Raw genomic sequence first — 23,706 nt, forward strand, 5'->3', positions numbered from 1 at the left:
GGTCCAATGGTTAAGAATCCGCCTTCCAATGCAGGGGACTCGGGTTCAATCCCTGGTCAGGGAACTAAGATCCCACATGCCGCGGGGCAACTGAGCCTGCGTGCCACAACTAGAGAGAAGCCCGCGCACCGTAACGAAGAGCCTGCGCGCTGCAACTAAGACCTGATACAGCCAAATCAATAAATGAATGAATATTAAAAAACAACAAAAAAAGTACACGTGTGCTTCTGGGAAGTGGGAAGTGGAAGCAGAGAAAATTTATTCCCAAGCAGAGGGAACAGCATTACAAACATTAAAGCATAGGGAAGGACTGTTGTTCTTTAGAGAAGTATTTTTCAAATGTGAATTAATATCAAACAGTAGATTATGAAAGCAATAGAACAGAACAGAATAAAAAGAGATCACCACATATCAAAAGGGTGGGTATTGTTTTATAAAACTTTTGCATCAAATATGTTTATTTTTATAGTATTGGGTCATGATGTAAAATGTTTTCCTTACTCTGCAGCAGTCAAAATAGCTTGAAGCTACTGCTTTAAGGACTGAGGTCAGTAGGGCTTGAGGCTGGCATATAATGAATGAGGCTGATGCAGCAAGCAGATGCCAGATAATGAGAGCCAGGTTAAGGATTCAGTCTTCAGGCTAACAATGGGGAGCCACTGAAGAATTTCAGTGAAGAAAAACACTCAGATTTAAATTTGAAAAAATTACTCGAACTCTATAATATGGAAAACGGGTGGGATTGGGGGGGTGTCAAGAATAGTTACAGGGAGAGTAACTCAGAAGTTATTGTGTTCATTAAGTGACAGATGCTAGCTTGGGCAAGAGTAGTGGCAGAGAAATAGATTCAAAACATAAAATATAAAATAAATGTAAAGAATACAAGTGGGCATTGAAAGTAAGATAAGAGACTACCAAAGATGCAGAAAATAACTGAAATAAGAAACTGAATGGATGTTTAACAGCAAATTAGACACAGTTGAAGAGGTTGTTAATGAATTAGAAAACAGATCTGAAGAAATTACCCAAAAAGCAATGCAGCACAGATGACAGAGGTAAAAAAATATGAAAGGGAGGGAGGTTCTTCTGGAGTGAGAACTCAAAAACTTGAGGACCCAAGAAAAGGAAATACCCAAAGAGATAATTTTCCAGAACTAATGCAACACAAAAGCCATTTTCAGCATCAGGAGGCCCAGTGAAAACTTTTCAGTATAAATAGAAGAAAATTCACTTAGACATCTCATTGTAAAACTGTAGAACACCAATGAAAAGGAAATGCTAAAAGCAACCTGAGGGGAAAAAAATGTAATTACAAAAAGAATGAACAAGAAAAAGGGTACTATTGTACAAAATAATGTCTTATTTATGCGGTTACAATGAAAAGGACAGACTATGGACACAAATAACAAGCTGAGAGAAAGATGACTGCAGTCGAAGCTTTCTTCATATTGTTGGCAGGGGGCAAAGATATTAATTTTAAGACATTAAGTTAAAAAATACAAGTTAAAATTTCTAGGGTGACCACTATAAAAATAGAATGTTTAGCTACCCAACTAGTAGAAGATCAAAGAAAAATGGAACCATAAGAAGGCAAGAAATAGAGTGGAAAAAAGACAAAGTGGAACATATAGAAAGCTTATAATAAGATGGTAGAAATAAACCCATATATGTTAGTAATCATAATAAAATGAATGGATTTAACATTCCAGTTAACAGGCACATGACTGTCAGGCTGGTTCCAAAAACTCCAGATAAGAAGCTGGAAACACCCTGTGTTCATCAATCCTTGAATGAATTAATTATGGTATATTCAGACAATGGAATATTACAAAGCAGTGAAAAAGAATAGACTACAGCTGAATACAGCAACATGAATAAATCAATATGGATAAGTTTCGGTGTTTACAAAGCAAGCCACAGAATACAAAGCATGATTTCAATTAAATACATGTCAAAAACATGCAAAACCAGGCATTTTTGCTAGGGATGTTAAAGAAATTAACACAAAGGTCATGGTAATGGTTACTTCTCAGGGGCAAAGAGGAAAATACAATTAGTGAGGGGCTCACAAGCTCTTCAAAGTTACTAGAACCATTCAATTTCTTAAGCTGAGTAGTAGGTAGGAGATACTGGTAAATGGGTATTTTATTTTTCTTTAAACTGGAGATATTATTTATATATATTCTTTTGTATATTTCATATGTTAAAAAGCATAAACACACTGCTTGTGAATATATAGTTACTTTAAAAAAAGATACACAAACAACTATTTAAGCTTCATGAACTCTTTTTCTCTGACGTGTTCCCAGTGCCTGTAAAAACTGCTGACACATAGAAGGGTCTATTATTGAATGGAAAAAAATAAAGAGCACAAAAAAATTAATCAGTATGTAATTTGTGCTCAACATCTTACTGGGACAGTTTGCCTGTTATCAAAACTTAAGGTTAAATCCAGAACCAAGTAATTTGTTTTTATGCAAACCTCAAATGTGCACTTCAACAATGAACAAAGTTTGGTAATGTGTAAAAATGGCCATTAGTTATATACAGTTTTATTATTTTTCTGATTGATACTCTTAATCCATAGTGGCATCATCTTTCTTCGAAGGGCAGCAATATTTGAAAAGCAAAAAGTGGTAGAAAATGTGAACATTAACTATTCATATAATGTATAATCTTGAAGGAGTGGTACATAAATAGAAAAAAAAATCAGAGATATTCATTAAAGTTTTGTATGTTCCAATAGGTTCTTTTGTGAGGCCAATAGCATGAGATGATTATACTGGCTTAAAAAACAAAACTAAACTAAACACCCTATTGCTCTCATTTGAAGATAATAGTGCCAAGAGACTTAAATGGTTTTGTGGATCAAGATTCTCATTTACAACCTACTAAACATACATCCCATAACCCTATGTAAACTTAGTCTGGAAGGATTTATAAAGCAATAATGATGTAAGGAGAGACAGTGTGACATAACTGAAAAAGCCTGTTTTCAATTCCTTCCTTTAACATTTACTAGGTATGACCCTGAGTAACCATCTGTGTATATTTCCTCATCAACAATATATAAATATTTGCACAAAAATTTCAGTGTTTCCAGGCATAAGTGAGGCACTCAAATGTTAGATTCCTTTTCTTTTCCTTAGGGTTATTTAGATATATAGGTGTAAAAATGCCTGACACATAGTAAATGCTTAATAGTCACATACTATCTTTCCTCCCTGCAGTTTTTATAGGTCCACTAAGACGTATTAAATAACTGTCAGACTTGCTTTTAATTGCTAGTGATATAATCACCTAGAAATCTTTGCTATTAACATGGCTTGGTTGAGCTATCTTAAGATAAAAAGTGAATATTAATGATGCCTTTAAGAATGTTTTGCCCTTGGGTCACTGGTGAGGATGGAAACATAAGCATCTTAAACATTCTTCCCATTTCTACATAGCCTGAGTAATACATGCAACTTTATATAACTACTGCTCCATTTCTTATAGCTCTGTACTTTTGAGCCATGGAATTAGCTCCTACACATGAGGTAATGAGGGTCTGCTTCTATCTAGTTACTGATATGCCACTTTATGGTACTTTCTCTATGAACCTTGATCATTTTGTATTACAAGTGATCCTCTAAACTTGGCATTTTCACAACACTGGTTATAGATGAATCAAAAATTAGCATTTGGCTTACCTTGACCAGGAATCCTCCTAGCTTCAACACCTTTGGATTACAGTTTAGAAGAACCAATACCACAAACCACAGCACAAGGGCCAAATCTGGCCTGTATTCTCCAAATTTAACTGTATGTTGAGGGTGGCCTGACCAGGTGTCAAATAAAAGAACAGTATGCATGTATCTTTTATCTTTGTACCATTTGTTGAGAGCAGAAACAGAAACTTCTGTTGTGACTGGGTTTTAGTTCAACAATCAAAATGAAACATCAAACCACTTCTAGGTAAAGGAGACCCAACCAGGGCTTTATATACTTCTTGAATATCTTAGGTGTCTATTTAACTCTGTGTTTGTGTGTGTGCATGTGCGCACATGCACAAAATATTCAAGGAGGTATTTATAAAATTCAACTTATATTCCTATTTAAGTCTCTGTAGCTGCCTAGTGAGTGACTAAAGAGTCACTTTAAGGAATTAAGAAATAGCAGCCTTATTTGTTAATAGCCCCAAACTGGAAACCACCAAAATATCCTAAAATAGGTACATGGTTAAACAATCTGGTACATCAATGCCATGGAATACAACTTAGCAATAAAAAAAACACAAACTACTGATATATATGGTAACTTGGATAAAGAAATCTCAAGGGCATTATGAGTAGAAAAAGCTAATCTCAAAAAAGTCACATATTGTATAATTCCATTGCTGTGACATTCTCATGACAAAATTATAGAGACAGAGAACAGACGAGTGGTTGCCAGAGGTTAGGGCTGGTTGGAGTAGGTGTGACTCCAAAGGGGTAGCATGAGGGAGATCTTCATGATGATGATAGCTCTGTATCTTGACTGCAGCGATGGTTACCAAAAAAGTGATAAAATGGTACAGAGCTATTCACACCATTGTACCAATGTCAATACCCTGGTTTTGATACTGTATTATAGTAACACATGAGGAAAAAATTGGGAGAAACTAGATTAAGGCTGCATAGGACCTCTCTGTACTATTTCTGCAACTTCCTGTGAATCTATAATTATTCCAAAATAAAAAGTTAAAAAAAAATCACACACTTACATACACAAGGAAATATAATGACATAAATGAAACATAGCCAATTTTATTCAAATTCTCCAAAACTTATGCTAAATATGTTAATTGTTTATAAAATGTTTCACCTTTGTATAATGGTTTTATCATTTCACCTTTCTTTTATAGTTTTTTCATTTTTTCTGTACAGTTCTTCAGTAGAAGCCAGAGTCCTGAGTTGCCCAGTTAGGAGCCTAAAATACACAAAGAGAAATCAACAGGGTGAAAAGAAATACTTTCTGAAAAGCCAGTTTCAAAAAAAAGTGATACTAGCAAAGTTTTTTAGCAATACTCCTCCCAAAGCATTCTCTAAGATTTTAACAACCTCTTCAATTACTAAATGCGAGGTGTCTCAGAACAACAACAAAACACACCAAAATACCATCTGATACAGTTTCTCACCAATTATAAAGTATGACAAGGACAATATCACCAATATTATAACTAAAATCAATACAAATTGATCCTTAAGCATACGGAAACAACCATTACATAAAAGTTATTTTTCAGGCTCAGTTATTCTGGACTTGGATGGAAAAGGCAAGGACAATAATTTCCTAATTCTTCCTTCTCTTTTACAACTGAAGGACTATGCTAAGGACAAAATCTGATACTAAAACTTCAATCAAATGAGATCTTTGAATGTGCCTCAACAGTTTCCTAAAAATGTCCTACCCTCCAGTTATACATAATCATAATGACTAAAGAGCATTAGAGGTAGTTTGGAATCCCAAAATTACAAGGCCATACAAATTCATTTAGTATCTAATATGCAGGATTTCTACCAAAAAGGGGGATATATTTTTCTGAAAATTAAATATGACTTTCAGATAAAATAAAATTTTATAAAATCAATATATATAAGATCAACATTTTTACAGAAGTAGTTCTTTAGATTTACTGAATAAAAGGAAAATGAATTTCAAACACTTGAGAGATAACACATGTAAGTTATCATCTGCCAGTATCAAAATGATGTGTTAAAAACACTGAGGAAATGAGATAATGAAGGCACACAGGAAGGGTAAAAGAAAAATAACCCAATTATGGTTAAAACTAGGAACACTTAATTTTTTTTGCTGCCTTAACTAATGCATAATACATCTAAGAGAAACCTTTTCCATTTAGTAATTTCTTAAATAAAATGTTTATAGCCCCAAAAATACAGAATCAGATACAACCAAAATTAATTTGTTCTCAAATGAAGTCCATATAACAATTATATTACATTATTGCTAAATCCCAGACAGAAGAGAAGATGTGTGGTTCTTACCTCTGATCTACTGTTCTGATTAAGTTTCTTCTCAATATTCATGGCCAACATCTGGCTTCTAAATGAAAGGCTTTTGGTCTTTTCAATCACTTGCTGATAGGGTGAGACTGCATTGTTACCCATAACCACATGACCCTACAATGAGACAGAGGGAAACTGATCCTGTAATGTTAACAACCAAGTTTCTCAGGTAAGTCATGAGGATGACATCACAACCTACATGTCTGTTGCAAATATTTTTATGCACAGAGATGACAATATTCATCCAACAACACAAAATAGGAGGTTGCTGTTGCCTTCAGAAAATTATTATACATTAAAACAAAAATTCTTAATAGAATAAATGTCCTAATAAAAACTTCTCCCCAAAGTATCAAATAATCAGCAACTGATATCTAGTATTTTGCACAGATAACATAATACTCACTAATTTAGAATCAATCTTGGCATCCAGTCTTGCATTTCTAATCAAATTTACAATCCACCTTTCAGCTTCTTCTGGAGTCATGTTCAGTTTATCTGCCAACATGCTAATGAAAAAAGAAAAAAATGACATTAACTGGGTCTAAAAACTTAGTTTCACATACATAGTCTTTGACCTATGCTCTGAATAGAAACTTTTAGGTACTTATGGGTCACCTTCTCTTAAATATTATGAGTCTTAAAAGTGCACTATTGATGTTTGTGCTATTATCTTGTACCATTCACAATCTATCTCATTTCACCAACCAGACTGTAAGATCCTTGAAGGTAGGGCCCCATATTCTGTATTACAGAAATCCTATTACAAGGAACATCAGTAGTAAGAATAATAAAATGTAACACATAACTAAAACTCAGGGCCGCTACATATGTTTGTTATAAATTCTAAGGACACTCCCTAGAACTAGAACACTATATAACCTAAATGACCACTGAATTTAAGGGAAAAGAGACAGACACACATACACAGAAAACCCGAAAGGAGAGGGGGAGGGAAAAAGATGACAGACACCAAGACCCTGATCTAAAGTCTTTGATGTCATCAACCAATCTGCATTTTCTAATTTATGGTCAGGTTGAAAAAGAGGCCACTGCAGAGCTTAATTTATCAGGAGTAACACAAACACAAGCCTTGCTAGTAGGTAAGCCAGTCAGTCACCTGATGAAAGAGTATCTACATATGCATGTATAGTATTTGGAAGGATGGTATACATATATGCATATACACAGGTGTTAGACACAAACATTAACTGTCCCCTTTTACTTGCCTTCACTGAAGATATTGCACACTTGCTAGGCCTTCTAATGTTATCACTGGTTTAATGGAAAAAAAAAAACCTAGAATATCAGTAACAAAATAATTCCTTAGAATATTATAAACTAAAATTCCTGATTTGATTGCATTCCCAATTTTATAACATAAATATCCAAGACATTGCCAATCATATAATTATGTAATTCCGGAGCTCCCAACCTAAAAGTAACCAATCAAGTTAATAAAAATACCTTTATGGGAATAATATAATCTGTGCTATCCCTATTTTATATGTTTATTGTCAAAGAGAAGAATTTCATTCAAAATGTAAAAATTAAGTTAGACTATCAATAAAATCATTACACACTAAATTACAAACTAAAGCTATGAAGACAATCATTTAAAATTTATCCCTAAAATATGCTTGATGTTAAAAACATCATGATGAGTATGAGCCAACTCAACCATAAAACTCCCTGGATTTACATGTCAAATTCTGTTGTCTGTCTTTTTATGGTTAATTTTGCTGTAAGTACACATTCTCAGCAAACACAAAGAACAATTAGTCCATGACTACTACTTCAATTTCATGATCAGGTTTCATCTTAGTCTCTTTGTTACTGCTCTCTAACCAAACCTTATTTTATTTAAGCTACTAGAAGTAGGGAAGTGTGTCATTTTACTGAAAGAACCAGGCTTTTTTTTGACAAGGAAAAATTCCTGCAGCTGGTGTTTCCTGTGGCTTCCCAATAAACTCCTTGTGTTTCCTGCAGGTACTTGACTTAGAGATGTGTAAATTTCATTCTCCTGGGCTTCCCTGGTGGCGCAGTGGTTAAGAATCCGCCTGCCAATGCAGGGGACAAGGGTTCAAGCCCTGGTCCGGTAAGTTCCCACATGCCGTGGAGCAATGAAGCCTGTGCGCCACAACTACTGAGCCTGCGAGCCACAACTACGGACGCCCGCGTGTCTAGAGCCCGTGCTCCGCAACGAGAAGCCAACTCAATGAGAAGCCTATGCACCACAACGAAGAGTAGCCCCTGCTCTCTGCAACCAGAGAAAGCACGCACACAGCAAGGAAGACCCAACGCAGCCAAAAATAAATAAATAAATAAATTTCATTCTCTTCTGTGCTGCTAAAGTAACCAACTGCCTAATACTTTTATCTGAAGCTGCTACTCTAAAGGTAAAGAACATATTTTCCAAAAGATATTACTTTATCGACTCTTGTAACAATTTCTCTTTTGTATGTCTCCTGCATTCCCCCAAAATACAACTCTTTAAAGTGAGGTCAAGACCATTTTACTCTGAAAAGCACAAATGAAAATAATTTATACTGAATATATTAAAACTCCAATCTTCAAGATCTCTATATACTGCTTTTCAAAATAGACGTTATTCCTAGTAGCTACTAATTGTGTATAGTTGGTTTTATACAGATTTTTAAAAATTATAATATAGAACCTGTTTATCCAGGCTGTTTACATAATTAAAATTATAATGAAACATTCAGTCTCAAGCCTAAGTTACTGATCAGATTCCTCTTCTTGCTGCCTATAACAAACTGAGAAGTCCTATCAATTATCTCTTTAACCACTGCCTCTAATCTAAGTTCCCTACCAAACTACTCTCATCTTGAAAGACTCTCCTCTTCACCAACCAGACTAAACCTCTCTGTTCATTAAACATACCATGTTTTTAACCACTTCAGGACCTTTGCACATGCTGTGCCTTCTGCTTAAAAGGCTAATCCACCTTTTTCTTCACTAAGCTATGTGTTACATGGCTATCAGTTAAAACAGCGCCCTCATCAGCCTTCCAAGACACCTCTGCCAATCATGACAGATCTGTTTGATGCTTTCAAGGCCCCCTATTTTTTTCAGAGCATTCACAGAGCTGTAGTTGTTTTACTGAGTATCTGCTTTCATGGTAGACTGTATATGTACCCCAAGAGCATGCATCATAGCTTCTTTGTTCACTGCTATATATCCAGCAATTAGCACAGTCTACAGGAGGCAATTAAATAAATACTTATTGTCTGATTCCTACCCTAGTCACTACCCTAGGGCTCCATTACTATTTCCTAATTTTCTAATTAATCTACCTCGAGTCTCTCCTTAATCTATTTTACATAGTTGTCAGCTTAGTCCTAAAACCCAACTACCAGTTTATTCCTAAATTCCTTTCAAATCTTTAATAGAGCCCTTCTACCAAAACAATAAAATTCAAACTTCCAAGTTTCTCTTTCATGGTTCTCTACAATTTAGCTACAATCTACCTTTCCAGCCTTCTCTTATTCTTCCTCATGAATACCACACACCAACCAAATCATTCATTCAACAAAATATGAACTATGTTAGATGTTTGTGACAACATACAGTCTGCTCCCCACTTTCATAAAGTTTAAAGCTGGAGACTGGGAAATAGGGGACAATCACCTAATACCCCAAATATATAAACTATTTTTAGTGTAAGGATAAAAAAGTGAAAGGAGCTATGTGAGTGCAAAAGGGTTTAACCAGTTCCAGTCTGGAAGTTTGAGGACGGTTTAAGTAAAGGAATATTTAAGGTCAAATTTTAAGATAAAAGAAAGAAAATTCTACGCTGTATAACTCTACCTAGAATTTTCCATCCCTCTTTTTTCTTTACATACATATTCTAAGTCTCATATTCCATCATGGTTAGAGCAATCTGGCAACATGCAGCAAGACCCACAAATGTCTGCATACTCTGACCCATAATCCCACTTTGGGGATTTACTGTTTTGCAATGTGCTTGTTGATCCTTTACTTTTAAATCAAGTCAAAGAAAAACTTGAAATAAGGTCCGAGAAGTATCAGTAAATTATTGATGGTATCCGCAGGTTATCTAGGCTACCAATCACTCTGAGAATAAGTAAGAGAACGTGGCAATAATCCAGTTTCTTTCAAGTAACAGGAAAATATACACAGTAAAAGTAAATAATAGAAATCCTCAAAGTCCACAATTCTCTTACATTCTACTGATTTTATGAAAATATTAGTAAAGGTTTAAAAATAAAAATTTAATATCCTATTAAAGCTTAAAAAAACAAACTTGCCTTAAGCTATCCTACACCATGTTAATTTTGTGTTTTTAAAATAATTTAGTTTATCAATAAATTAAAAGACAAAATGTATCAAAAGGCAGAATTTCTGAGAAAAATACCTAATTCAATCTAGGTTTCAAACTCAAAAATAACTTCCAGATTATTTAGATTACACTAAAAATCTCAACCCTGTCAGTAGGCAGCTTAAAGAAGATATTTTAGGCTTAAAGACTTATATTTAAGACATGACACCATAAAACTCCCAGAAGATAACATAGGCAAAACATTCTCTGACATAAATCATACCACTGTTTTCTTAGGTCAGTCTCCCAAGGCAATAGAAATAAAAGCAAAAAAACAAACAAACAAAAAATAACCAAATGGAACCTAATCAAACGTAAGCTTTTGCACAGCAAAGGAAACCATAAACAAAACAGAAAGACAACCTACTGACTGGGAGAAAGTATTTGCAAATGATGCGACCAACAAGGGATTAATTTCCAAAATATACAAACAGCTCATACAACTCAACAACAACAACAAAACAACCTAGTCCGAAAAAATGGGCAGAAGACCTAAACAGACATTTCTCCAAAGAAGACATACAGAGATGGCCAATAGGCCTATGAAAAGATGCTCAACATTGCTAATTATTAGAGAAATGCAAATCAAAACTGCAATGAGGTACCACCTCACATCAGTCAGAATGGCCATCACTAAAAAGTCTACAAATAACAAATGCTGGAGAGGGTGTGGAGAAAAGGGAACCCTCCTACATTGTTGGTGGGAATGTAAATTGGTGCAGCCACTAGAGAAAACAGTATGGAGGTTCCTCAAAAAACGAAAAAGAGTTGCCATGTGATCCAGCAATCCCACTCCTGGGTATATATCCAGACAAAACCATAATTCAAAAAGATACATGCACCCCTATGTTCACAGCAGCAATACTATTCACAATAGCCAAAACATGGAAACAACCCAAATGTCCAATGACAGATGAATGGATAAAGAAGATGTGGTATATATACACAAAGGAATACTACTCAGCCATAAAAAAGAATGAAATAATGCCATTTGCAGCAACATGGATGGACCTGGAGATATCATACTAAGTGAAGTCAGACAGAGAAAGACAAATACCACATGATACCACTTATATGTGAAATGTAAAATATGACACAAATGAACTTATCTACAAAACAGAAACAGACTCAAGGACAGGGAACAGACTTGTGGTTGCTGAGGTAGAGGAGGGCTGGGGGAGGGATGGACTGGTAGTTTGGGATTAGCAGATGCAAACTACTATATATAGAATGGATAAACAACAAGGTCCTACTGTATAGCACAGGGAACTATATCCAATATCCTGTAATAAACCATAATGGAAAGAAATAAAAAAAGAATATATATACATATAACTGAATCACTTTGCTATACAGCAGAAATTAACACAACACTGTAAGTCAACTATACTTCAATAAGATAAATTAAAAAGACATTTAAAATATTTTGTGTAAATCCTTATTCCCATCTTTTAGTTGAAGAGCTCTCCTCCTCAAATGACACAACAACACGATATTGAATACGTTAAGTCAGTAATACATAAGACCCCAAGTAGCCCAAGCAATCTTGAGAAAGAAGAACAAAGCCGGAGGCATCACACACCTTGACTTCAAACTATATCACAAAGATACAGTAATCAAAACAGTATGCTACTGGCATAAAAACAGACACAAAGATCCATGGAACACAATAGAGAGCTCAAACCCAAGCATTAATTTATTTATGACAAAGGAGGCAAGAATACACGATGGGAAAAGAACAGTCTCTTCAACAAACGGTGTTGGGAAAACTGGACAGCTACATGCAAACAAATGAAACTGGACCACTACCTCACACCATGTACAAAAATTAACTCAAAATGAATTAAAGACTTGAACATTAAGACCTGAAACCAGGGCTTCCCTGGTGGCACAGTGGTTGAGAGTTCGCCTGACGATGCAGGGGACACGGGTTCGTGCCCCGGTCTGGGAAGATCCCACATGCTGCGGAGCGGCTGGGCCCGTAAGCCATGGCCGCTGAGCCTGCGTGTCTGGAGCCTGTGCTCCGCAACGGGAGAGGCCACAACAGTGAGAGGCCCGCATACCAAAAAAAAAAAAAAAAAAAAGACCTGAAACCATAAAAAAAAAAAACACAGGTAGTAAGTTCCTTGACATAAGTCTTGGTGATGATTTTTTGGACCTGATACCAAAAACAAACCCCAAAACAAAGGCAACAAAAGCAAAAATTAACATCAAACTAAAAAACCCCTGCACAGTAAAGGAAACCATCAATGAGAAGAAAAGGCAACCTACCAAATGGGAGAAATATTGCAAAATATTGCAAACCATGTATTTAAGGGGTTAATACCCAAAACACAGAAGGAACACATATAACTCAATATCAAAACAACAAGTAATTTAATTTAAAAATGGGCAGAGGATCTGAATATTTTTCCAAGGAACGTGAAAAGGTGCTCAGCATCACTAATCATCAGAGAAATGCAAATCAAAACTATAATGAGATCTCACACCTGTTAGAATGGCTATTACCAAAAAGATAAGAAATAAGTGTTAGCATGAATGTGGAGAAAGGGGAACACTTGTGCACTGCTGGTGGTAAAGTAAATTGGTATAGCCACTATGGAAGACAGTATGTTAGTTCCTCAAACAATTAAAAATAGAACTATCATATGATCCAGCAATTCCACTTATGAATATTTATCAGAAGGAAATGAAAACACTAACTTGAGAAGATATACCTAAACTCATGTTCACTGCAGTATTATTTACAACAGCCAAGACACAAAAGCAACCTAAGTGACCATCAATGGATGAATGAAGAAAATGTGATACACACACACACACACACACAGAGGAATATTATTCAACCATTAAAAGAATGAAACCTTGCCATTTGTGACAACATGGAAAGAACTTGAGGGCATTATGCCAAGTGAATTAAGTCAGATAGAAAAAGACAAATACCATATGATCTCATTTATACGTGGAATCTAAAACAAACAAAAAATGCTCATAGATACAGAGAAGAGATTGGGGAGGGCGGTGGGGACTGGGTGAAGGGTCAAAAGGTACAAACTTACAGTTACAAAATAAGTCATGGGATATAATGTACAGCATGGTGACTATAGTTTAGAGTAAATCTCATCACAAGAAAAAAAAATTTGCAACTATGTGTGGCGATGAATGCTGACTACAGTTATTATGGTGATCATTTCACAATATATACAATATCAAATCATTATATTGTACACCTGAAACTAATGTAATGTTTTGTTATATGTTAATTATATCTCAATTTATAAAAAGAAAACTACAACAAAAACTATCATTAATATCCTTAGCAAAATTAAAAACCACTGTAGTATTGCATTCATAAAATAAGAACAGAATGCTATAAAGGAAAAATATTCAGAGAAAAGAGTGACAGAGGGCTCTTGGAAATTAAAGAATAACATTAGAGATTTGTTGTTTTTAATCTACAGAAGATTTGAAAGATGTTGAGAAAATATCCCAGAGTGTAGAACACAAAGACAAAGTGATGGAAAATAGAGAAATGATAAGAAAATTGGAAGCCTGGTCCAGCAGGTCTAATACCTGAACAATAGAAGTTCCAGAAAGAATAAACAGTGAACATAAAGAAGAAAGAAATAATTCAAGAAAATTTCCCAGAACTGGAGAGCATGAGCTTCCAAATTAAAAAGGTCCTACATAAAGAATTAAAACAGACCTAAACTAAGGCATATCATTGTAAAATTTCAGAGCAATGGGGACCAAAAAAAAAAAGCTTCTTCCCCCCACATTTCTAGACAGGAGAACAAAACACCTGTATAAAAGATGAGGAATAAAAATGGCTTCTGACTTCTACAACAAAAGCTAGAAAGCAAGAGAATCACATCTTCAAAATTCTGGAGTAGTTTTCAAATGAGAATACCATGCCTTGAGCAATACCACTACTCAAGTATGAGAGTCAAATACACAATTTTAGATGTGAAAAAATTTACCTCCAAAGTACCCTTCCTTATAAAGCCGCTGAAGAATATGATAATTACCAAATATGATAATAAACCAAGAAAAAGGAAGGCATAATGTCCACGAAACTGGAGCACTATCATAGTAGACAAGCTAAGGAAATCCCCAGAACAAATGACAAAGAGAGATAAATATGCACCTGGCAGAAAGAGCAACGAGTTCACATTTTTTTGAAGAAGATAAAACTAATAAAATAATCAATTTTCAGAAGAGATTTATAAACTGGCAAAGAACCTGAAGTAGAATTAATGAAAAAGACATTAGGAAGAACAATGAAGCAAATGAGGGAAAAGTGGCAATTATCAATTACATGGAAAATAAATACTGAATACTAAAACATACTACAGATCTACCTTATCTGAAAAAAGGTACTAAGTTAACTTAGCACGTATTTGGTGCTAAGTTCAGAAATCAACACACAATTTATAAAAGATTAAAAAGTTCAGAAAAAGTCCCATATATAAATGAGAATTTAAAATGTGATATGGGTGGCATTTCAAATAGGTCGGGGGAAGGATAGTTTTTCAATAACTCATGTTGGCTAGCTATTGGGGGTGGGGGGAAACTATTCTCTATTCCCAAATAATCATTGATGGATTCAAGTAGAAGAAATAAAGCCATTAAGGTCCTAGAAAAAAACATATAAATAGCATATAAACCTATTATGAGAAAGAACTTTTTAATAAAATACAAAATCCAGTACCATAAAGGAAAAGGTTAGTAACTTTGACTAAATAAAAATATAAATCATTCCTTTGGGGGAAAAAGATAGAATCCTAAGTGCTATTTCAAGGCATAGAAAAAATAAGTATTTCATTCTCTATTCAATTTCATTAATAAAACATATTCAAGACTCTTAGCACAAAACCAGATACTTTTCTTCTTTCTGGGAAGTAATTAAGACCAGTGGTCCCACTTAAGCACATAAAATATATAAATCTAAATCTAGAGAACCAATTAGGCTTTCATCAACTCTAGGCTGATTGTCTATCAGGTTTTCAATGACTAATCTTTTAGACAGTCTCCCTTTTCTGAACCCTCCCATAGCCCCTGCCCTAATATTAGTATTTAACAAATAAGGATTTGGGGTCCAGCATTTCACAGGCATATGAATTACCTGTTTAAATAACCAGGCTTTCCAAATTTTATTTGATAAGCACAATTTATTTCAAATAGTATTGACTTTAGCATTAAACTATGGAAACTCTGGCCTGCTTTTCACTGAAGACTGTGGCTATTTAGCATATCCAAAGAGCAGCAGTCTTTTATAACTGTATGCTATGACAACTAATTGAAGAATAAGCGTTAAGTGTAAACTGTGTTTAACTGTAAGATTAGGAGGAAATAGAAAGAAACCAGGAGAAAACTGAGAAAATGCTAAATTCTGTGTGTGACAAATGAAAATTCTCACTGAATTTTGCAACATCACATTAGTCAAAAATGAGAGTATAGAGCTTCCCTGGTGGTGCAGTGGTTAAGAATACGCCTGCCAATGCAGGAGACACGGGTTTGAGCCCTGGTCCGGGAAGATCCCACATGCCGCGGAGCAACTAAGACCGTGCACCACAGCTACTAAAGCCCACGAGCCTAGAGCCCGTGCTCCCAACAAGAGAAGCCACCACAATGAGAAGCCTGCGCACTACAACGAAGAGTAGCCCCTGCTCACCGCAACCAGAAAAAAGCCCATGTTCAGCAATGAAGACCCAACGCAGCCCAAAATAAAAATAAATAAATTTTTTAAAAAAGAAACTTCTGATAAAAAAAAGACAGTATATTACTTTATAGTTAACACAGAAATACAGTGATAATGGCTGTTAAAATGATTTAATCTCCATCTGGAAACACACCTTTTTATTTCTAACATCAGGAAGTATAATTAAGAATACAAATTGCTACATGGTAATAAAAACTTTAAGAAAAATATTAAGATCTAAAGTGTTACTTAATAAAATAAGCAAAGTAGAATGACTTCATAACTTAAATGCAAGAGCAGTTGGCAAATACATACTTTTGTGAAAAGCCAAAACTAATCCCCATAGGGAAATTATATTAATGTATGCTCCAAAATGTTTATCATACACATTCAAAATATTACTTCCATACTTTGCTTTTATCTACAATTGAAAACTGGTCCAAGACTTATTCTAGAACAGCTTTTAAATTTCAGACACACACCATATCTGATAAACTATTCAGCTATACTAAATTAAATCCCACCACAGTAATCTTTTTTGACAGATGTTGTATACTTTATGGAAACAGATTCGAAACTTATCCTACAAATCTATAGGGTTGTATATAAACCGATAAAAACATTCTTAATATGCATTTTTACAAAGATAAGACTATCACATGTGCTTACAGCCACTTAGTGAAGAATCCTACTAACAGAGAATGTTCCAAATCACAAATGGAAAGAGTTATTTAATAAACAACCATGCGTTTTATAATACTGAATAGCATTTGATATGCGTCTGCTGGGGGACAGAAAGGAAGACAGAGACAAATCTTCCCCGCCCAACCCTAGAAAAGATCGAATATCAAATAACTTTAAATTAATTAGCAGCAGAGATAGGCCAGCATAAACTAGTGAATGGAGTAATTTGTCATAATTAATATATGGTGGAAGAGTCTACTTAAATATATCCCATTTGGAGAATTATGAGAGTTCACTGAAACTTCAATCCAAATTATTCTCTGATTTTTCAATATACAAATAATGTCCATGTCATTCTAATTACTCTGTATTTTTCTTCAAAATGCCTATCATAATTTGTAATCTTACCTTTATTTAATATCTGTTTCTTCCTCTGGATTTTAAGCTCTAAGACTATGCTCCAAGAGGCACTCATTCACATCTGTAATATTTTCTTCTTCAACAACTGTACTAGTTACACTGCTCTTAACTAATTATATCTTAATGTATATCATATGTATTTATCCTCTTTAGAAAGCTGAACACTGGGCTTCCCTGGTGGCACAGTGGTTAAAAATCTGCCTGCCAATGCAGGGGACACGGGTTCGAGCCCTGATCTGGGAAGATCCCACATGCCGCGGAGCAACAAAGCCCATGCGCCACAACTACTGAGTCTGCGCTCTAGAGCCCCGCGGGCCACAACTACTGAGCCCATGTGCCACAACTACTGAAGCCCGTGCACCTAGAGCCCGTGCTCTGCAACAAAAGAAGCCCCACCGCAATGAGAAGCCTGCGCACCGCAACGAAGAGTAGCCCTTGCTCGCCACAATTAGAGAAAGCCCCCGCATACAGCAACACAGCCAAAAATAAATAAATGATATTTATTATTTAAATAAATAAATAATGTTTATTATTTAAATAAATAAATAAATTTATTTAAATTTAAATTAAATCTTTAAATAAATATTTAAATTTAAATAAAGACCCAACGCAGCCAAAAATAAATAAAAGCAAATCATATTAAAAAAAAGAAAACTGAACACTATCTTTTAAAAATTTTGCACATTCTTGAAATGACAAAATTACAGAAATGGAGAACAGATGAGTGGTTGCCAGGGGTTAAAGAGAGGTGGGAGGGAAGTGGGTATGGCTATAAAAGAGCAATTTGAGGAATCCTTGTGGTGACAGAAATGTTCTGTATCTGAATATATCAACAACAATAATGATGGCTGTGATATTTTACTATGGCTTACAAAATGTTACCATTGAAGGAAACTGTGTAAAGGGCATAGGGGATCTCTTCATTATTTCTTACAACTCAAGGTGAATCTATTATCATCTCAAAATAAGAAGCGTAATTTAAAAAAAGAAGTTTTGCATCAGAGTTACTTAGAGGAGCTTTGAAAAATACAGATGCTGAGATCTCCCCCTCCCCACTCTGAGAATACTTCATTTTTGGGGGGTTGGACCTGGGAAGTTTTAAACCAAATTCTCAAGCCTTGATCCCAGAGATTCTGATTCAGAAGGTCTGGGGTAAAGCCAGAAAATCTATTCTTCTTAAGTTTAAGTTGTTGGTGGTTTTTTAAGTTCTCCAGATGATTCTGATGTACAGCTAGGTTTAAAAACCTCTCGACTAGAGAACAATAATTTTTTCTATGGATTGTTTGAAGGTAAACATTAGCTATTTTGGTCATTATTATGGATTCCAAGTCCTTGGGGTCTGAATTAAGACATTTGTTGTACTTATAAAAGCCCAACTTAGATGCTTAACATAATTTTCAGCCATATTCCTAACCCATTAAAGCAGCTCTAAAAACATGAAGGGGGCTTCCCTGGAGGGGCAGTGGTTGAGAACCTGCCTGCCAATGCGGGGGACACGGGTTCGAGCCCTGGTCTGGGAAGATCCCACATGCCGCGGATCAACTAGCCCCGTGAGCCACAACTACTGAGCCTGAGCGTCTGGAGCTTGTGCTCCGCAACAAGAGAGGCCACTACAGTGAGAGGCCCGCGCACCGCGATGAAGAGTGGCCCCCGCTCGCCGCAACTAGAGAAAGCCCTCGCACAGAAACGAAGATCCAACACAGCCATAAATAAATAAATAAATAAATAATTTTAAAAAAACATGAAGAAGCGTAGCCCCCTGGACTGAGCCTATTGGCCACATACTCTCCACTATCACCCCGTAAACCTTACAACCTGAGATCTCACTGTTACTCTAAAAAGAATTATTTCTTTGTTCACATGAAGCTATACTTTATGCTCTGCCTCTACCTTCTTAATTCATTATATACTAAAAATATTAAATCACTGGTTTTTCACTTCATTACCCTAGCAGGCTGTAATTATGTGCCTAAGAAAAACTGGTGACCTGATGCAATGGTTCTCAATCCTGATGTGCTTTGGAATTATCACCCTAAATGGAACAGCATAGTAGCCCTATTTATTACACAGCATAGCATAGCATACACAGAAAATCTGACTCAGAAAGTTCGCAGTTGCTTCAGGGAATCTCTTTGTAAAATAAAAATCAAAATTCTACAGATTTTGCACAAAAAAATTAAACACTGTCTTATGGTTTCCATCTTTATCCTCTGGCTCAAGTGATAAACTAATGACAAATTAGTCTAAATCTGCTGTTTCTAAAAATATCAATTGCTCACAATGAAAAAGAAAGAATTTATAATGAGGGTGAAGACAATGAATGTCAGAGAGCTATTAGCTCAGCCTCTTTCATTAAATAAGCCCTAAGCTGCTTAATCTCTCTGAGCCTTCAGTTTCTCAGCTATAAACAGGGAGTTACAAAACAAAGGAGTTGTACTGAATCAGTGTTTTGTAAAATTGGGTTTCCAGAGTCAGAGTCGTATGATTCCATAGAGTCAGGAGGAAAGCTGAATAGAGGTACAGGCTAAACAAGGTGAAGGGGCTCTTATTTTATCTGCATATATGTATACATAAATATGTATACTCATATACATAATATTGCATTTCACAACGAATGACATTTTAGGAATTGCCATGTATTCTTTAAGAGAATCAGATTTGTAAAATTATATGTCTGCTAGCTAAAGTACTACTAAAACAGGTCAAGGCTTCAACTACCATAGAAAAAGCCTCACACTCACACTGTAATTCTAACTCTGAGTAACCACTTCAATGACAATCCACTAAAATTAGGCAAGCAAGTATGGATGCCTTAGCAAAAACGAATGGCACTAAAGAAAAACTTTGGTCTACATACAATTCCTAAGAGGCAAACATTAAAGTAGCTTAGTTTTTAAACATTAAGGAGCATTTACCGTTCGACTTCATCTGTGGCCAAAGGGCACTGTTATTTTTCAAATTCTAATATGTAAAATTAGTTTCTAATAGGTTATGTAAGTTTCACAATTTTTTCCTAATAATTTCCTCACACAAGAGAAAATTCCAACTGAAATTCACCATAATTTTTCCATGTTTCAACATTTTAGAATGTCACAAGAGTTTACTATATGAGAATTCAAATATATAATTAAATAAAACATTTAATTAACTGAAATGATTACCAAATCTGGTCTTTTCAACAGCATTTCCAATTTACTAAGGACTAACTCCTTATTTGAACCCCTGTTAAAAACCATTCTAAAACTGGTCACTGCTCTTTTCTCCCTACGTAATGGTACAATAGTATTATTTTAAAAGGTAACTCTTTAAAAAGGTAACTGACAATCATAATACTGCCTTGAAGTTATCATTTTCAAAATTCATGCTTTCCCACACACATGGAAACTAAAAAAGATAAAGAAGGACTGTAGCACCCAGGAATTCAAACAAAAGCTAGGATTTTTAATAAATTACTAGGACAATGTTTCCTTTTTCTTCTAAAGCAAAGAGAAATAAAATAAAAATCCAATTAACTGGAATCCTATTAAGTATAACTTTACAATAAATGAAAATTTACAGGAATTTAGAAGTAGAAAATACAAATCAAATCAGAGTGCTCTTACTTAATGCTGATACATTGATGGATGCGACAAAAAGTCTCAAATATGAAGAGACGGGCATTTTCAATGAAATCCTCAAGACAAGCCACCAAGAAGAAATCATTCACTAGCACCTATGCATGTAAGAAAAAGAAAAAACGGTGCTGACAAGCAATTTTGAAAAATTTGTCACAAATACTTTCTTTGTGCTTTACTCATTATTCCATTCACTATAATTCTCTCATCTATCACAAGTTGTACACCACAGCACTTTCTAGAACACTATATTCAAGTCTCTAACAATTTAACCAAGAAGTAAACGAATGCTACAGGAAAAAGAGCTAAGAACTGCACTGTTTCCTTGTTCCATTGATGACTTGAGCAATCTTGTGACAAAGCAGCTTTGTCCTGTCTCTATCCTACATAAATGTTCTGTAGATAACATATTTCCAGCTATTTAAGATAGTTACAAATGGACTAAAGATATGCATATTTTTGTGATAGTAAGTAGACTTGAAAATCTACAAAAGAAAAAAATTCAAAGGGTGGCACCTATTCCACAGATGGTATTATACTTAGAAGGGAATATTCTAACTTCAAGAATAGCAACCAAGTGCCCCACTGCCTTGGCAAGGCCTAGATACTTAGTATTACAATATACACCAATATTTAAATAACAATGTCACATTTCACTGCAAGTACACAAGTTATTAAACTGGATTCTAATTTTGTCCAATGTTTGAAAATCACCTCTAAAGGTATACTTACATAATTTCCTTTTCCTTAGACAAATAAGATCTTAAGTCCTTCAACAAACTCTTCCAATTTTTGTGCTAATATCTGGGTTCAAAAATGAAACTGACAGCTAGTAACTTGTAGATTTGGTAAATGCCTTAAACAGGTAAATTCTTAGTTTCTCAAAACTTGCAAACTAAGTTATTCAAAGAAAACCCGTAAATCTAACTCTTTCAGTTGCTCTCACAGAACTTTAGTTTCTACCAACTAACAGAAGACGTTGTAGTTAAAAAATTCACACTCTTAGCTTGACTGATTTATAGCAAATGATAAATACAATCATGAGAAAAATTCTGAAGATAGGCCTGCTTACGTAACACACTGGAATTACAACTGTGATGGAAAATTCCATATAATCTTGCCCATACATATAAAATATTTCACATATTTACTCATTCAGGATAAGACATGTGTGAATTTATAAAGCCCCCATGTTTTAACCAACTGTCCTAACAAAAGGGATAGACTCAGGCAATAAGATTGAAAATGTCTTCAACCCAGCACATTTCTAAATAATCTGCATATTAAGATTAATAAACATTTCTGATATAATCACTTTAATAAAACCCTGCAAGGTTAACTTTTATAATATTCAAAATTTTAAGAATATTATTAATTTGTAAGTAAAAATTTGTACTTACTGATTCACATTCCCTTAGCTTTTTCTGAGCCCCATCAAAGTCAAAGTTAACATATAAGCATTCAACAAACTCTGTAATTGGGTCTTTATATGTGTAAGACTCCTGTAAAATTAAGTCAAATGTTAAGTTGGATCTGATTCAACACTGTTTAGTAGACCGTCCCCAGAATAGCCCAATCTTCCTATTTTCTCCTCCCTTACCATTAATTTCTAACAAATTACCTAGTATTATCTTCTCAAAGCAATTGCTCATATCCTGATTGCAGGCCACACCTTAACCTTATAATGCCTTCCAGACCAAGTTCTCTAAATTCTCATCCTAGAACCATTCCAAAAGCTTTCAAATTCCTCTACTGCCAAAAGTCTCCCTTAGTTAATAAACAGTGATGAACTTCTCCAAGTAAAAGGGTATTCATATCTTTCAGGATAAAACTGTCTTTTTGTACTTAAATTATTCTTAGATCAAATAAATGTTTAAGTTCTTTTTTAACCCATAGTTACTGCTAAGAAATTCACTAAAAATCAATCAGTAGGGCTATAGCTTTTGTACAACTTGGGGACTATTAAAATTATATTCTATGTAAAGATCACTACTCTGGAACTATGTAGGTAATGACCTTCCAACAAAAAGTTCCAAGCTCCAGATCTCCTTCACCCTTTGCAATAAGAGCAACACTAATACACAATGCATAGTAAGTATCTAACTAGCAGAGAGTAGTATTCATTCATACTACATCTACCATAAGTATATCATGAACTTAAAAGTAGTATATGCCCATTTGGGGTTCTTGGGCTCTTTTCTCTTCATGTATACTTCCCTCCTATTTTTAAACATTTTTACCTTAAGAACTAAGAGTCCTACTTTTTCAGAAAAAGAGGTTAGACTTAAAGTTTAGGCACATTTTAAAAATCAACAGATTTTAGTTTTTACCTGTTGAATAACTTTGACCAGATCTTTTAGCACTTGCCGGCGTTTTCGGACATCTTTGTTTGTTATGACTGCTGTGGTCAAATAGCGGAGAATATGTGGACACATTGTCTGAATTGCATTAAGATACCTAAGGTAAAAATATAAAAGTTACTTAATATTAATCACTTACCCAGTTTTTTTAGATCTATAATCACCTGTGATTTAAAAAAAAACACTTGGGGCTCCCCTGGTGCTGCAGTGGTTAAGAATCCGCCTGCCAATGCAGGGGACACAGGTTCGAGCCCTGGCTGGGAAGATCCCACATGCTGTGGAGCAACTAAGCCCATGTGCCACAACTACTGAGCCTGCGAGCCACAACTAGTGAGCCCATGTGCCACAACTACTGAAGCCTGCGCGCCCAGAGCCCGTGCTCCACAACTAGAGAAGCCACCACAATGAGAAGCCCGCGCACTGCAACGAAGAGTAGCCCCCACTCGCCGCAACTAGAGAAAACCCGTGCGCAACAAAGAAGACTCAATGCAGCCAAATATTAAAAAAATTAAGT

The 23,706-nt window shown here is 35.1% G+C and overlaps 1 protein-coding gene across 1 annotated transcript in view; it reads right to left on the reverse strand.

Moving 5' to 3' along the window:
* Nucleotides 1-4,757: 4,757 nt before the first annotated feature.
* Nucleotides 4,758-23,706, reverse strand: part of EIF3E (eukaryotic translation initiation factor 3 subunit E) — a 50,939-nt gene continuing 31,990 nt past the window's right edge. Inside the window, exons 8-13 of the mRNA XM_027131605.1 lie at nt 23,163-23,289; nt 22,233-22,334; nt 20,821-20,930; nt 6,457-6,559; nt 6,030-6,164; nt 4,758-4,950 (exon numbers count right to left, since the gene is read on the reverse strand). Of these exons, the coding sequence (XP_026987406.1) occupies nt 4,912-4,950; nt 6,030-6,164; nt 6,457-6,559; nt 20,821-20,930; nt 22,233-22,334; nt 23,163-23,289 (616 nt within the window). The 3' untranslated portion in view covers nt 4,758-4,911. The remainder of the gene's footprint in view (nt 4,951-6,029; nt 6,165-6,456; nt 6,560-20,820; nt 20,931-22,232; nt 22,335-23,162; nt 23,290-23,706) is intronic.

Source organism: Aethalodelphis obliquidens, unplaced genomic scaffold (assembly GCF_003676395.1).
Source record: "Aethalodelphis obliquidens isolate GAN/ISIS:26980383/991018 unplaced genomic scaffold, ASM367639v1 scaffold39, whole genome shotgun sequence".
In the NCBI taxonomy this organism is placed as follows: Eukaryota; Metazoa; Chordata; class Mammalia; order Artiodactyla; family Delphinidae; genus Aethalodelphis; species Aethalodelphis obliquidens.